We start from the raw sequence: 14,108 nt of genomic DNA, 5'->3' as shown, positions 1-14,108 counted from the left end.
ACAAAGGCTACCATCAGTAACACACTATGCCTAGAGGGACTCAAATCCTGCAGCGCCAGGTGTGTCCCCCTGCTTAAGCCAGTACATGTCCAGGCCTGTCTGAAGTTTGCCAGAGAGCATATGGATGATCCAGAAGAGGATTGGGAGAAAATCATGTGGTCAGATGAAACCAAAATAGAACTTTTTGGTAAAAACTCAACTTGTCGTGTTTGGGGGAAGAAGAATGCTGAGTTGCATCCCAAGAACACCATACCTACTGTGAAGCATGGGGGTGGAAACCTCATGCTTTTGGGCTGTTTTTCTCCAAAGGGGACAGGACAACTGATCCGTGTTCAGGGAAGAATCAACGGGGCCATGTATTGTGAGATTTTAAGCCAAAACCTCCTTCCATCAGTGAGAGCATTGAAGATGGAACGTGGCTGGGTCTTCCAGCATGACAATGATCCCAAACACACCGCCCGGGCAACGAAGGAGTGGCTCCGTTAAAAAGCATAGCCAGTCTCCAGACCTCAACCCCATAGAAAATTTGTGGAGGGAGTTGAAAGTCTGTGTTGCCCAGCGAGAGCCCCAAAACATCACTGCTCTAGAGGAGATCTGCATGGAGGAATGGGCCAAAATACCAGCTACAGTGTGTGCAAACCTGGTGAAGACTTACAGGAAACGTTTGACCTCTGCCATTGCCAACAAAGGCTATGTTACAAAGTATTGAGTTGAACTTTTGTTATTGACCAAATACTTATCCACCATAATTTACAAATAAACTCTTTAAAAATCCTACAATGTGATTTCCTGGATTTTTTTTTTTCTCATTTTGTCTCTCATTGTTGAAGTGTACTTCTGATGGAAAATTACAGACCTCATCTTTCTAAGTGGGAGAACTTGCAAAATCAGTGGCTGACTAAATACTTTTTTGCCCCACTGTAAATATGAACCAAATTGAAAAATGGCTGACTTCCATCTTGCGTCTTCAGGGCTCATTGAATATACTACCTAACATCTTTGCTTTCATTGACACTTGGATACAGCACAGCCATTATGCATGTTGTTAGTAACATCTGTTCTTTTCCTTCAATGACCTGCTGAGAAAAATGATGAAAGCAACCATTCTGACTCTTTTCCACACATTGACAGCAGAAACAATAATTTCCCTGCTTTGTTCTGTATCCACAGCCTCTACATGTTTGTATTAACCCTCACCGCCTCCCTCTACTTCAAAGTCATCTGGCAGCAGTTTGTCCTGCCGGTTGCCCAGGGTGAAGGACAAGAAGGCCAGGAGAAGTGCATCCAAGATGCTGATGATGGCCAGGATGTAGGCCCAGCGCACAGTGCAGTTCCCCAGGCTGTACTTATCTGTCCTCTGGCCACACATCCTCTTCACCTCTGGGGCATCCCAGCCGTCTGGATAGATCATGCAGCCCATCACCATCAACGCAGCTGCAGGGGGAACGTTCTCTTTGGTTAATGATTTTTTGGGATGTTTTACTGAGCCCCAAATGCAGGACACCGTGGAATTTATCCCAAAACAGTGCCAAAGGTGAGTGGTGTAAGAGGGCAACAGATGCCCAGCAATGTTTGCATAATGTACTGTTCTAAAATATAGAATATAGTGAGATAATTTATTTTTAAATTAACAAGACATTTTGTACCCAGTATGAAGCCTGCCTTATGTATTAGTATATTCAGTCTATATTAGTAATATCTTAAATGCTGGATTTTAACTTCAAACAGATTATTTTTAAATTGTCATACAGGTACTTGTGTAACTTAAGGATCTGAGTATTTGTTCTACCATTACTTATATACAGGCCTCTATTATACAGCTGGTTTTCCTCAGCCCTGTTATGTGTCAGGTGCAAGACTAGATCAGTTAACAACACAGCAACACCTGATCGTGTTACATGTAAATAATCCACCATCAGAGGTGTCGGAGTTTTGCCTGAAACTGGATCCCTTATTGGCTCCTACAGTGAAGAACAACACATCGGGTACAAACACATCACACTTGAAACCAGAGAGGTGAGAAGGCAGCTCATGACAGGATGAGTTTATCACCTCACAGTTATAGCAGAGACACAAGTCTCACTCAGTTCTTCCGACCTGATGCTTTATTAAAGAGTTTTAATATTTAGGAGTTAAAGCGTGTTTCTAGAAGTTAAAACAGTAGTACTTAAAAGGTCTTTCAAAGAGAAATGAGTGTTGGGATCTCACGCTTACTTTGATGGGACTGTGACCTTAACCGTGGCCAGGATTTCAAATATTGTTCATTCATGAAAAGTAATCTTAATCTTTTACCATCTCTGTTTTCTTTATGATTAAGTTAGCATATGGTTATTTGTTACTGATAAAATCAACCAACGCACTCTTAACATAATGCCCCTATACAAATATATTATCAAGAATAATGCACTGTCATCTAAGTCAGTGTAGTCAGTGAGTTGGAGCTACTTTAAACCACTTTGCATGCTTTTGATTACTTCAATCAATATGTACAGCCTATGTATCATATTTAATCATTGTAAACTGAACACAATTAACTAACTTCCAGGTGACCATAATGAAGCAGAAGTGTGAAGATTCATTAAACTGTTGCAGTAAGGCAGGGGTTCCCAAACTTTTCAGCCCGTGACTCCCAAAATATAGGTGCCAAAGACTTGCCACCCCCACTGTTCCTCAAAGTGATTTAATGTGGCTTCATTTAGCTGGTCGGCAGAAAATTAGCCTACCTAATATGAGCATGTGTCTGTTTCCTGTGCCTTTTATGAATTAATTCAATTTTATTCAAAACTTTTATTTATTCTCGAAAAGACATTGAGGTTTCCCTCATTCCCAATGTCGTCGAATTAATGTACTTCTGCTGATGCTTTTGATAATTAACTGTTTACTAACCCTAAACTTAGGAGTCCTCTGGCAAAAAGAAAGGCAGAAAGCTCATTACATTTTTTATTTTCAAGGTTTTATTTCAAGTTTAGCTACTATTTTTGTCTATTTTTTACTATAATGGGTAAAAAGTACTATTTTTTGATAACTTAAAAAAAAACAAAAAAAAAACCTTCCGGAGAACATCTCACGACCCCCAATTTGTGTCTCGCGACCCCCCAGGGTGTCCCGATCCACACTTTGGGAACCCCTTCAGTAAAGTATTTCTGCATTGTAGAAGAAGGAACCCAGTTTAGCTCACCTGAGGCCAGCTGCATCCAGGCGCAGATCCTGTACACGTTCCCGGCGTTGCAGAAGAAGAATAGACTGAAGCAGACCATGGTGCCCACGATCAGCAGCATGGAGGTCCCCACGAAGAACATAGCGGTTCTGAAGGCCGGAGAGGGGATGGAGTTGAAGTCAAACACGCTGCCTTTACATATGAGCTCCGAAGTGAGCGCGTTCCCGATGCAATAATGGAAGAGGCCAAAGTAGCCGGCCTGCGGGGTGTTGACGCTGTCCCCGATCCAGAAAGGCTGGATGAAGACCACCACGGTGATGATGACGAAGCAGATGGTGAACACGGCCCACATGGTGCCGATGGCGCGCGAGTTTCTCACATAGTTAGTGTGGTAGATTTTAGCAGCCTCCTGAGCCGGCAGTAGGTCCATGTTGGCTGTAAAAGTTTGACTCTGAAACTTTTAGAAAAAAACAGCTTTTCTATTATTTTTCCTGTATTAATTTAAATTAACATTCTTTAGAGTTTTTTTTCACAAGTAATCCAGGTGTCCTTAGGTCTTTGAACGCCACATTACTCATCATCACCCTTTTGAGTCTGTGGCTGCTGCTGCTGTGCTGTGCACTGACAGACCTGGCCAAGGATTCAGCACCCTGGACAGCACCCTCCTCCTATCGCGTTAATGACGTTGCTCTGATGTCAAGATTGACAGCTGTTGGGCAATACCTGAAACCCCAAACACAGGTGTTACTACCTGAGGAAGGATAACTCAAGACTTTATTAATTGCATTCTACCATTTGTAGCTATATAGTTAATAGTAGACGGGTAATATCAACAGAATAAGCCACAACCTCTACACAGACGCATGGCCCAACACAGAAGAGCCAGCTCCTCAGGCCAGGAGTCAGCCGTACATCTGCACCTCAAGGACAAGGGACAGTCCTTCGAGGACAGCAAGGTTCAGATTCTAGACTGAGAAGAGCATTGGTATGAAAGGAGGGGTCAAGGAAGCCATCTATGTTAAGCTTGAACATCCTTCTCTTAACAGAGGTGGTGGACTAAGACACCATTTGTCTCCAACATACAATGCTGTTTTGAATTCTCTGTCAAAACAAGTAAGACCATACTCACACTTGACATCATATGACTCTAACGACTCACAGCTGACCCATCACCCTAACAACTGTCAGGAACTAGGCTAACGACTACCAGGAGGTACTGAACGACTGTCAGGTGATGGGAGAACAACTGCCAGGAACTAGACTAACAACCCTTCTTAGGACCCTTTTGTGACTCCTGGACACACCCATGACTGTTAGAGGCTTATATTTTCTAGCTCTTCCCCAGTCTGGTCAGAACTGAAGAAGCCTTTCAGAGCAGAGGTGAAACGTTGTCAAGAAATTTTACCAGTCCAGTTGCCTTACGGATCAAGCTTTGGATTACCATGACTTGGATGACTGAGAACCTCCACAGACACACCAAGCCATACTTCTTATGGCACTCCTTGAGGAAGCTTTAATGTTCTGAAGGTCCTTCAAGCACTTCTACTTTGGCTTCAAAAGAAGGCCAAGTACCAGTGAATACATTAGTTAAAAACCAAAACATAGGCTTTCTTCTAAAAAAAAACAAAAAACAAAGGCTACAGATAATATGATAAACAAGAGAATTGGTCCTAATTTGTCCTGTTTTCTATAAATCCTAATAAATATCATCATAAAAAAATCCACATCACATAACGTTGCATTACTAGCCTACTAAGCAGCTTCTTCCAACACTGATATCAATACACTCAATGTAGAAGTGCTAAAAACTGCAGTTACACTTGAGGTGGACTCCAAATGTCCAGAGCTCTCAAATGCCCAGCAGGAATCAACATGTTTACAGTCAGCATACGTTGTAGCTGTTAACCAGGATGCTAAAAACCAGCCATACTTTATCTTTCAACCTGTTATGTTGAATCAGCATTTACAATATTGCGACCACTGTCAAAAGGCTTCATAACTCTGCTTCAGAAACCATTGGGTGATGTCATTGAGACTATATTCAGGTTCTATGATTGGACCTAGCCCACTGTAAACTTATTTTGTGCTCCCCTCTTTTCGTCAGTCACACCCACCTGATCAGTGAAGTCAGCACACCAATGTTTACAGCTGCCCACCATCAGTTAAGACTGCCCTGCTATCTCACTCTTTGCCAGATTGTTCTTAGTCCCCCCATGCCAGATTCTACAGCACTCTTTTTGGACTGTTTCCTTGTTGCAGACCCTGTTTCCCTCTAACCAGTTGGCCTTGGTGGAATCCCAAATATCCCTTCAGCTGACTGTCCCTGAGTCCTGTTTCCATGTTCCTGGCACCTGTCTGCCCCTCTCCTGTGCTGTTTGGTTTTTTTCTGGGAATACACTTCAGAGTAAGTTTCATGACTTCCTACCTTACTGCAGTTAGATCATTACCAACAATCTTGGTTTCCTTGTGTGCGATATTTAGTTCTAAACCTAGTCTGTTATAGTCTGACTTACATCTTTGTCTTTATGAACGGTTCAAAATTGATAATCAACAAAGCAACCAACATTAGTCAGAAATAAAAATACTGTTGTATTCACACTACAGCTTTGTTGCACAAAATGTGATATTCAGTGAGACATTGCCTGACTGTTTGCTGAGGCTGTCAGACATGAAGCTGTAAATAACATTTGCTGATATCATATTTTCTATTGCTCCAGTCTCACAACAAATGACGGGATTTCAATAAGTTTCAGTTTCAATTTAAACGAAAAAACTAAACATGCATTGGTTACAGTGTTGGTTGTCTTTGTTCAAGGGTAATTGGAGTTCAGCTGAGTCTTACATGTTTTCTAAATTGCACAGATGTGAAGAACCTGACACTAAAGACAACATATTGACAGCTGGAAATCACATTGCACTCTTATGCCAACCGAGGCAGCTGGTCTGTGTTGCTGGATCCCACAGCAGAGCTCCATCTGAAGCTTGTGAGTCCATTTTTTTTTCTGCTCAGTCACTTCTGCTTGGGAGACTGTTCTTTTCCATTTTAATTGCCCCTCTGTGGGTTTTAAAAAACACAAAATTCAGCACCAGAATTCAGAATCCCACTTGCTGCAGCTTGACTTTTTACCTCATCTTACTGAATCTGCACGTATTAATGTGGAGGTCTTTATTTAAATTACAACAAAACATTGCATGCATATGACTTTTTGTGTGTGCATGTGTGTGTGTGTTTTGACAGGACATGTTCAGTTCGGAATGGGATCTGTGGCAGCCGGACAGAGTGTGGTTACGTCTGTACCCGTCACCAACCAGTCAAACGTTCATAACAAGCAGCCTGAGGGCCTCCTACACGACACCGTGCCACCTGTGGAGGAAAGCACTCAGGGATGACGGTTGTCCCACATCACCAGGGGTTCTCTGACGGTTCCCTGCAGCTCAAAAGAGACTATTGCCTGCCTGTAGGTAAGTGTGTGTGTGTTTGATGGTGGAGGGGTGGCAAAGAAAGAAACACAAGGTCTCCCTCAGACTGACGGAGAGAGGAGGTGTGAAAGTTTAGATAAAGAAAGACTAATCACTCCTAGTCTTGGGAAGAAGAGTGAGGAGGAGGCTGCTTCAGATTGCTGCTCTAATGAGGTCTGATCCCTGATACAAGAGCCAGCCTCTAAAGAGTCTGTAAAGATTTCATCAAGTCTGATTATTCTTTAGTCATGCCTTACAGAGGAGAAGTATCTCCTCCTCATCACACTGAGGTTTTATGCACACAATCACAGACATTAATTACGAAGCAATTTTAGGAGAAATAACCTCTTATTTTTCCTGGTTTAACCTTTATTCAGGCTTGTTAATGAAAGCCTGGAGAGATATGAGGAAATTAGTGAAATCCAAAATCCACTTATGTTGCATTCAGAACTCCTGCTTATAAATTAATAGACAAAACCCTGACACAGAGCAGAGCAGCTGTGTTAAAGCTCAAAGGTGGATATTTCCATTTTTTAAATCTGTTTTGATTCGACTTTTGTTTTTCTTCCAAACACAATCATGAGCAGAGGGATGATGATGTTAAAAATGTTAATGTAGAATATTAACATTCACATTTTCACTGCAGTCATTAATTGTCATAAACTTGAAGCTCCAGCTTTTTTTTATCAGTTTTGTGTCAGTGGTCGAGTCTGAAATTCAGCATCAGAACTAGGTTTTGTCACTGGGGAATTATAAAGACTGATGTGTGGTACAAACACAGCTACATTACTGTGGTGGAGAAATGAAAAACAAAGCAATATCAGCCCAAAATATGTCTTTACTATTCAGATGAATTAATGCTACTTTAAAACACTCGCTCACTCACTTTGTGCTTCTTGTGTGTGAAATTACAAGATTAAGGGCTGGTCAGGGGGTACTGGGTTGAGAACTATTTCATAGGGAGTTAATTATCAAAAAAAGTTTGACAACCTCTGCTTCAGGCCAGAAGGAGCGAAAAAAAAAAAAAGACATTTCTTCTAAAATAATTAATGTGAGGCCCTGCTGATCAAAGTTAATAACTGCCTAATAGTCCTGATTTAGAACTAATAATTAAATAACACTCCATGCAGTGAGGCTGTGGAGTGGCTGTTTGAAATTATAATTACTGGAGAAACACCCAGGGGTGATTATTACTTCAGCTGAGGCAGAAAAATCAATCAACAAAAATATCAAATGTTTATTGCTTGTCTGTTTTTAAATGTTTTGATTCTTCTGTCTGTTATATTATAGCAAATGAGTTGCAAATTTGTGTGAATTAAAGACGGTTAACCTGCTCCATATCTCCACAGTACCTGCCCATGTTGCCTGTAAGTGATGTCCTGACAGCGATCAGTCAACCTGCTGCTGATTCTCCTCCACAACCAGTAAGACCCCAGCTACCCTCTCACATGTTACACAGTTCCTTTTCTCGCCTGGTTTCCGCCATTCACTAGGGATGATTTTTAGCTGAGAAAGAAAATGGAACCAGGAACCCGGGGCTCTCAAAATAACCCCAATCACCCCTCACCCCTCTAGATGCATTTATAAAAACATGTTCGTTGGGGTTTCTGGTGTCTAAAATTCAACTTTCAGGTACCCTAATAAGATTTGGAAAAGAGCACATTTTACTCCCAACCCTTTCTGGATTATAACGTGAAAGAGTCTGGATACAAGCCTGTACTGTAGATACATTCTGTTGTATGATTTGTCATTTGGTTACAGTAGTAATACCTTTTGAAGGGGAGTTGTACGTGATCGAATTTGAAACCTTTGTTTCACGGGAGGAATTCATCCCCCAAAATCAGCAAAAACAAGACTCTACAGCCATGCTAGCAGCTCTGAGGCTCTACTTTGCCAAACTTGTGTTTTGAGCTAATGACCTCAAGATCATGCTCAGTAATAATGCTAATACGTTGATGTTTTGCAGGTATGACGTTTTCCATCATACTCTCTGAGTGTCTGAGTGTGAGTTTAATGTAGTTTATTCATGCTGTCCACAGAAAACTAAAAGCTAATGACTTCAGACAGTTGAATTGCATTCCTCGTTAAAATGAATGTCTCTGAGTTTTCACTGCACGGAGACATACCTCTGCAGGTTGTCATGGCTGTAAGAATTAATGTGAACGAATGGATCCAGTCACACACTATTAAACCTCCCCTGGCCCCTCTATAAATGGGGGAGTTCCACTTCCTTGGCTCATCATATTTCTCTCCATAATCCAATCTGAGGTGTGTGAGCTGTTGTAAAATGGCCTGTGGCACTTCTAATAACCATGGCAGCTTTATTACATTTATGGCTAACTTTCATCAAATGAACGACCTGCTTATTCCTTGATGTGATTACAGTCTGCTGCCGAGTATACATCATGATGTTTTCAGAGCATGCCGCAGGTATTCTATCACCATTTGTTATTTTAGCTGGGTTATTGTTTAATGTTATGTTACTCTTTTTCCTTTCCACCAAGGTGCCTGGCTGTTTCTTAAAGATGCTTTCTCAGGCTCTAGATTCATAGTAAAAGCACATTTTACACCACATCCCCTGTGCAAACTATACACAGAAGCATTTTATTTGAATGTTAACAGTCCATTAAGACAGCCACTGATCCTTCTTTGTGAGTGGCCCAGAGGAGGGTGCCCGTTTGAGCAGAAACACAAGATAAAGTTACTCTTCTCTGCTTGGTATTCAGCTGAATAAACCGCTTCACTCAGTATTCAAGGAGGATGTTGCAGGAGGGCAAGCTGTCTCCTTTTCTACTATGCCTTCAGTTTTATTGTTTTAATCACACTGGCCTCGTGGATATTGTAATATCTCTTTAAACAGCTCCTTGTGTTGCATCAATCCCCTTGACCTTCATCTGCATTGTGACTTTTTTTTCCCAGGCAGCAACACTGTGTGAACATAATGAGCTGTGTGAGTTTAGTGCAGGTGGTGTAATGGTTGCAGCAGGCATGGACGAGACATGAGCATTAGCATTTTTTTTGTGCTTCAGCTTTGTGTTCAGGAAATAAACCCAAACTATCCTCCCCTCCCTGATGCCTCACCTCCTGCTAATGTCATTTCTACTTTATAATGGCCCATCGGCATCAAAGATGTTTTTTGCAGGCCAATGTGAGGCTTTTTCCTTTCATGCCATCTCTGTTGGAATCAGTGTGGTTTGGCAGCTGAGAGCAGGAGCCAGGCAAGACTTTAGCCAGACTGATCTTGTTGTTTCGAACAGAGGTAGAAGCACAATGAGGTTTCATAGCATCAGTAACCCAGCAAAACCTCACTGCCATGATTGCAACTAGGGTTGTTGCTAGCCGAGGACTACTAATATAGTCGCTTACATGGAACTTTATATTGAGTAACCAACTCCTCCTGAAGGTGAAAATACTCAGAAACCAGCCACAGTTAAGCATGATTTATTTAATACAGCTAAACACTAGATCAAACTATCTGTGGGTAAACATGTCAAGTTGATTGTTGTGTGGCTAAAGTTAGCATTGCTAGCACCACCCGCCTTAGCCTCTGCTCCGATCACATGGTTGTATTTTTTTTTAACCGACCTGGCCAAGAGGTCAGCAGCACACGCCAAAATAAATAGCACAACTCAACAGCATGGAGCATATGTTCAGACAGTATTTAGAAGCAATCAATAATTTAAAAGTGCAACTTATTTTCAAATAAAGTGCAATTTGTGATTACAAAACAGCATTTAAAAACACAGGCACTGTTCTGGGGTCTGTCTTTCATTTAAGATGGACCCAAAGGCATCCAGTGAGATGAGATCTGACCAATTCAAATCCTTCTGGAGCGTATTCCAGGCAGTAGGAGCAGCAAAACTGAACGCTCTCTTACTGAACTCTGTCCAAACACGGGTTACACACATTTGTAAAGTGTTACAGGAGCGCAAGGCATAGTGGCTTTTTGATCTTTGAAGATACACACATAAATACATTGGGACCAAGCCAAGAAGACATTTATAAATTGGACGTAGCAAATGTGTATGCCTGGGCATACTCAGGGATGGCCAGTCAGCTTTGACGTAAAGTTCACAGTGATGAGTGAGGCGTGTGCAACCCATGACAAACCTCAGAGCACAGTGATACACACTATTTAAAGACAACAAACATTTAGCCGAGGCTCCCAAGTACAACACATCACCATAATCTATAAGAGGCAGGAATGTTGCAGAGACTAAAAGTTTCCTCGCTCTAAGGGAGAAACAGGATTTATTCCTGAAGAAGAAACCTAGTTTCACTTTAAGTTTGGAGACCAGGCTGGCTATATGAGTTTTAAGCGAAAGCTCCCAATCAAAAAATAACCTGAGTATTTATACTTAGTGACGAGTTCTATGGAAAGTTTAACCAGACAGTCTACATACAGCCAAACCACACTCCATTACGAGAAGCCATCTGTCATCTGTGCTTGTTAACATCCAGTAGTACTGAGGTATAGCATTGTAGCAGCAGCCATTAACCAAAGGTACCGACCCGACTAGTGGTAGGTAGCTGGGCTACAGCTGAGACACTACATTTGACCAGTATTTATTTACAATAATATGAATTTGTTAAACAGGCCAGTAATTCTGTTGCTGACCAGCGAGGCTGATGTTTAACCCTGTATTCAACTTACGCGCACATCACTAGTTACACATATTTGAATGTGTGTGTGTTGTCTTACTAATGAGGCTTCTGTCTAACCTGGATATTCTGCATTTGTAAAAAAAATCATAACTAGCAGGAATTGTAGACATACAGTAAGTACTTTACTGTCTATAGTGATGAAGACCTCTATTATTAGCCAAGAACGTCCAACAGGGGGCAGTATTTCATTAAGTGTACTGAGTCAGGACCCTTTAGTGTATGGATTTAAGGTGTACTTCACCCATTTAATCTAACAGCCTGACAGGAAAACAGAATGTCCACACGTGTCTCCGTGAGGTGTGGAAAATGTCACTTACAGTAAACTGGAAGAATCAATGGTAGAAAAACTTTTTTTCCCCCCTCTATGTTGAAAGGTAGTGAGTGTATTTTACATAAATCCTTTGTGGTGTGTTGTACTTTAAAAGAGTCTCTATAAATCCTCCAGAGTGCTAAAGCACAAAATCTAAAACAACTCTTTTAAAAGTCACTCCCATGCTGCATCACTCCCTGTCTTCTGTCCTCATTTGTTTTTGTGAATAATGTGTTGATTCTCTGGATGTCTCACAGATGCATCTCTTTGTTCCTGGGATTGACGCCCAGTGTGTGTTTGTGTGTGTGCGAACAAGATATCGAGTGTGAGCGGGGGGGTCATCACTCAGTTTGCCTGACAGGACTGAATCCCTCTGGAAACACAGCTGCTGCTGGTGCTCCATCTCCGAGCTCACACACACGCTGCATGAGATATCAGGTAGGGGTGCACTTATGCAAGGGCACGCGTGAGAAGGAAGCATATTTATCTCAGGGGTTTGAATCTCATCGTTATTCTTTTCTTTCCCCGCTCCCCCTGGTTGGCACGCTGGTGTGCAAAGACCCGAGGCTCTAAACTTTGATTGCAAGTGTATACTTGCCTGTGTAATATCACAGACCCTCTAATGATCAAAGAAAACACACCTATAATTTCAATCATGATGTGTGGTGCCCTTTTCAAATGTCATCATCAATGTTTGTCAAGTGCCCTGTGCAGAGGCGAGGGTGGCCACACAGAGATGCATGTTCTCGCTCTATTCTAGCAGGCAATCATTTTGCTTTTAGCATCATTTGTCACAGCAAATGTGCTCACTTTTAACATTGTCACTACATGTGTTTGTTAGCGTCTCTGTTTTCTGTCACTGCAAGTGTAAGTGATGCTCCAGCAGTTATATAACCTTGTAGCAGAAGTGATAGGAAGGAGTTTTTTCCCCCTCTTGACAGTAAAATTTGGCGAGGCGTCGCTGTGAGAGCTGTGGGGAAATTCTTGCTGTTAATTTGACTGTGAAGGATTTCTGCTGCAGATTCAGCCCACTCCTCTACCTCACATTATGGATTGTAAAAAGGTTTTAGTTTACTGAACATCCTCTATATTTTACTCTTACTGCAAGTCACAAATCCATGCAGTTGTATTCATGTATTACAACATAATACTCTTGCAGGTAGAGTAGTAGTTTGATGCTTCTGAAACAGTCTTATTTCTTTTTCTATTTGAAAGATGGACAAAAAAAAATCTCTAATAAAAATGTCTGTATGCTAAATATGTGGCTAACATGTAAGCACATATACACAATTAGCCATAACATTATCACCACCTTCCATATGTCATGTAGCCCCCCCCCCCCCCCCCCACACACACACACACATTTGAAGGTGTGCTGTGGTATTTGGCAACAAAATAGCTGCAGATCCTTGGAGTTCTGTAAATGGGGAGATGTAGCCTGCATAGGTCATACTTGGTTGTCCAGCACATCCTACAGATTCTTTTTATTTATTTAGTTTTTAAGTTATATTTTTGGGCTTTTTCGCCTTTAATGGACAGGACAGCTGAGGAGAGACAGGAATTGTGGGGAGTAGAGAGTGGGGGAAAACATGCAGTAAATGGTCAACCGGCCGGGAGTCGAACTGGCGACCTCTGTGACGAGGACCATGGCCTCTATACATGGGGCGCTTAGACTGCTAGGCCACCAGTGCCCCGATCCCACAGATTCTTGACTGGATTGAGATCTGGACAATTTGGAGTCCACACTGTCATGGTGCCCCAGTCCACTATCCTCTATTGTAATGTGGTCCAGGTTTGATGCTCTTATGCCTATAATTGGCACTCATGGCCATGGACAGGAGTCAGCATGGGCATCCTGACAGGTCTGTGGCTTTGCAACTCCATACACAACAAACTGTGAAGGGCTATTTGTTCTGATGATTTTTGGCAGAACTAGCATTAACTCCTCAGAAATTTGAGTTAGAGTAGCTAACTCAATGAATCAGACCTCATGGGCCAACATTCGTTCATTTTGCACATCAATGAGCCTGGGCTGCCGAAGACCTTGTCGCCAGTTCCTTGGATCACTTTTAGTTGGAACTGACTGCTGCTGACCGGGAACATTTCACAAGAGCTGCAGTTTTGGAGATAATTTGACATTTATCTAGCCACACAGTCGCCCACATCCTTTCTTTGGCCCATTTTTCCTCCTCCCAACCCATCCTTGACAGAGCGTTCACTTGCTGAAGAACCTGTCTCATCCACTAACAGGTGCCATTGTTACAAGATAATCATTGTGCACTTCATCTTTCAGTGGTCATAATGTTGTAACTGATTGATGTATATAGAGTAGAGGGGAGAACCTGCCTATAATTTATTTTTGAACAGTTTTTTCGCTGAATACTTTTGTTGTTTCTGAACTATTAAAGAACAAATATTTTGTTTTGTCTGCATGAAAAACAAGTTGCTGTTAAAAATCTGCTCTTGTAATCTTTCTTTGTCATCAATATAGAAATTGAAAGCAGATTCTGACCAAAC

At 41.7% G+C, this 14,108-nt stretch overlaps 1 protein-coding gene across 1 annotated transcript; it reads right to left on the bottom strand.

Moving 5' to 3' along the window:
- Positions 1-1,177: 1,177 nt before the first annotated feature.
- Positions 1,178-3,659, bottom strand: lhfpl5b (LHFPL tetraspan subfamily member 5b). The gene is made up of 2 exons (XM_034696722.1): positions 3,179-3,659; positions 1,178-1,434 (listed from the first exon to the last, which is right to left on the bottom strand). The coding sequence occupies exons 1-2, from the start codon at positions 3,585-3,587 to the stop codon at positions 1,187-1,189; spliced, it is 657 nt and encodes a 218-aa protein (XP_034552613.1). The 5' UTR covers positions 3,588-3,659; the 3' UTR covers positions 1,178-1,186.
- Positions 3,660-14,108: the final 10,449 nt, after the last annotated feature.

This window comes from Notolabrus celidotus, chromosome 11 (assembly GCF_009762535.1).
Source record: "Notolabrus celidotus isolate fNotCel1 chromosome 11, fNotCel1.pri, whole genome shotgun sequence".
In the NCBI taxonomy this organism is placed as follows: domain Eukaryota; kingdom Metazoa; phylum Chordata; class Actinopteri; order Labriformes; family Labridae; genus Notolabrus; species Notolabrus celidotus.
Note: the sequence above shows the minus strand (reverse complement) of the source record. Positions and strands in the feature narration are given on the sequence as shown.

Bases quoted from the DNA above. Each gene is read 5' to 3' on its own strand.
- lhfpl5b (XM_034696722.1), bottom strand. From the start codon at position 3,587: ATGGACCTACTGCCGGCTCAGGAGGCTGCTAAAATCTACCACACTAAC. The intron at 1,435-3,178 runs GTGAGCTAAACT...TTCCCCCTGCAG, and splicing joins CTGGATGCAGCTGGCCTCAG to CTGCGTTGATGGTGATGGGC.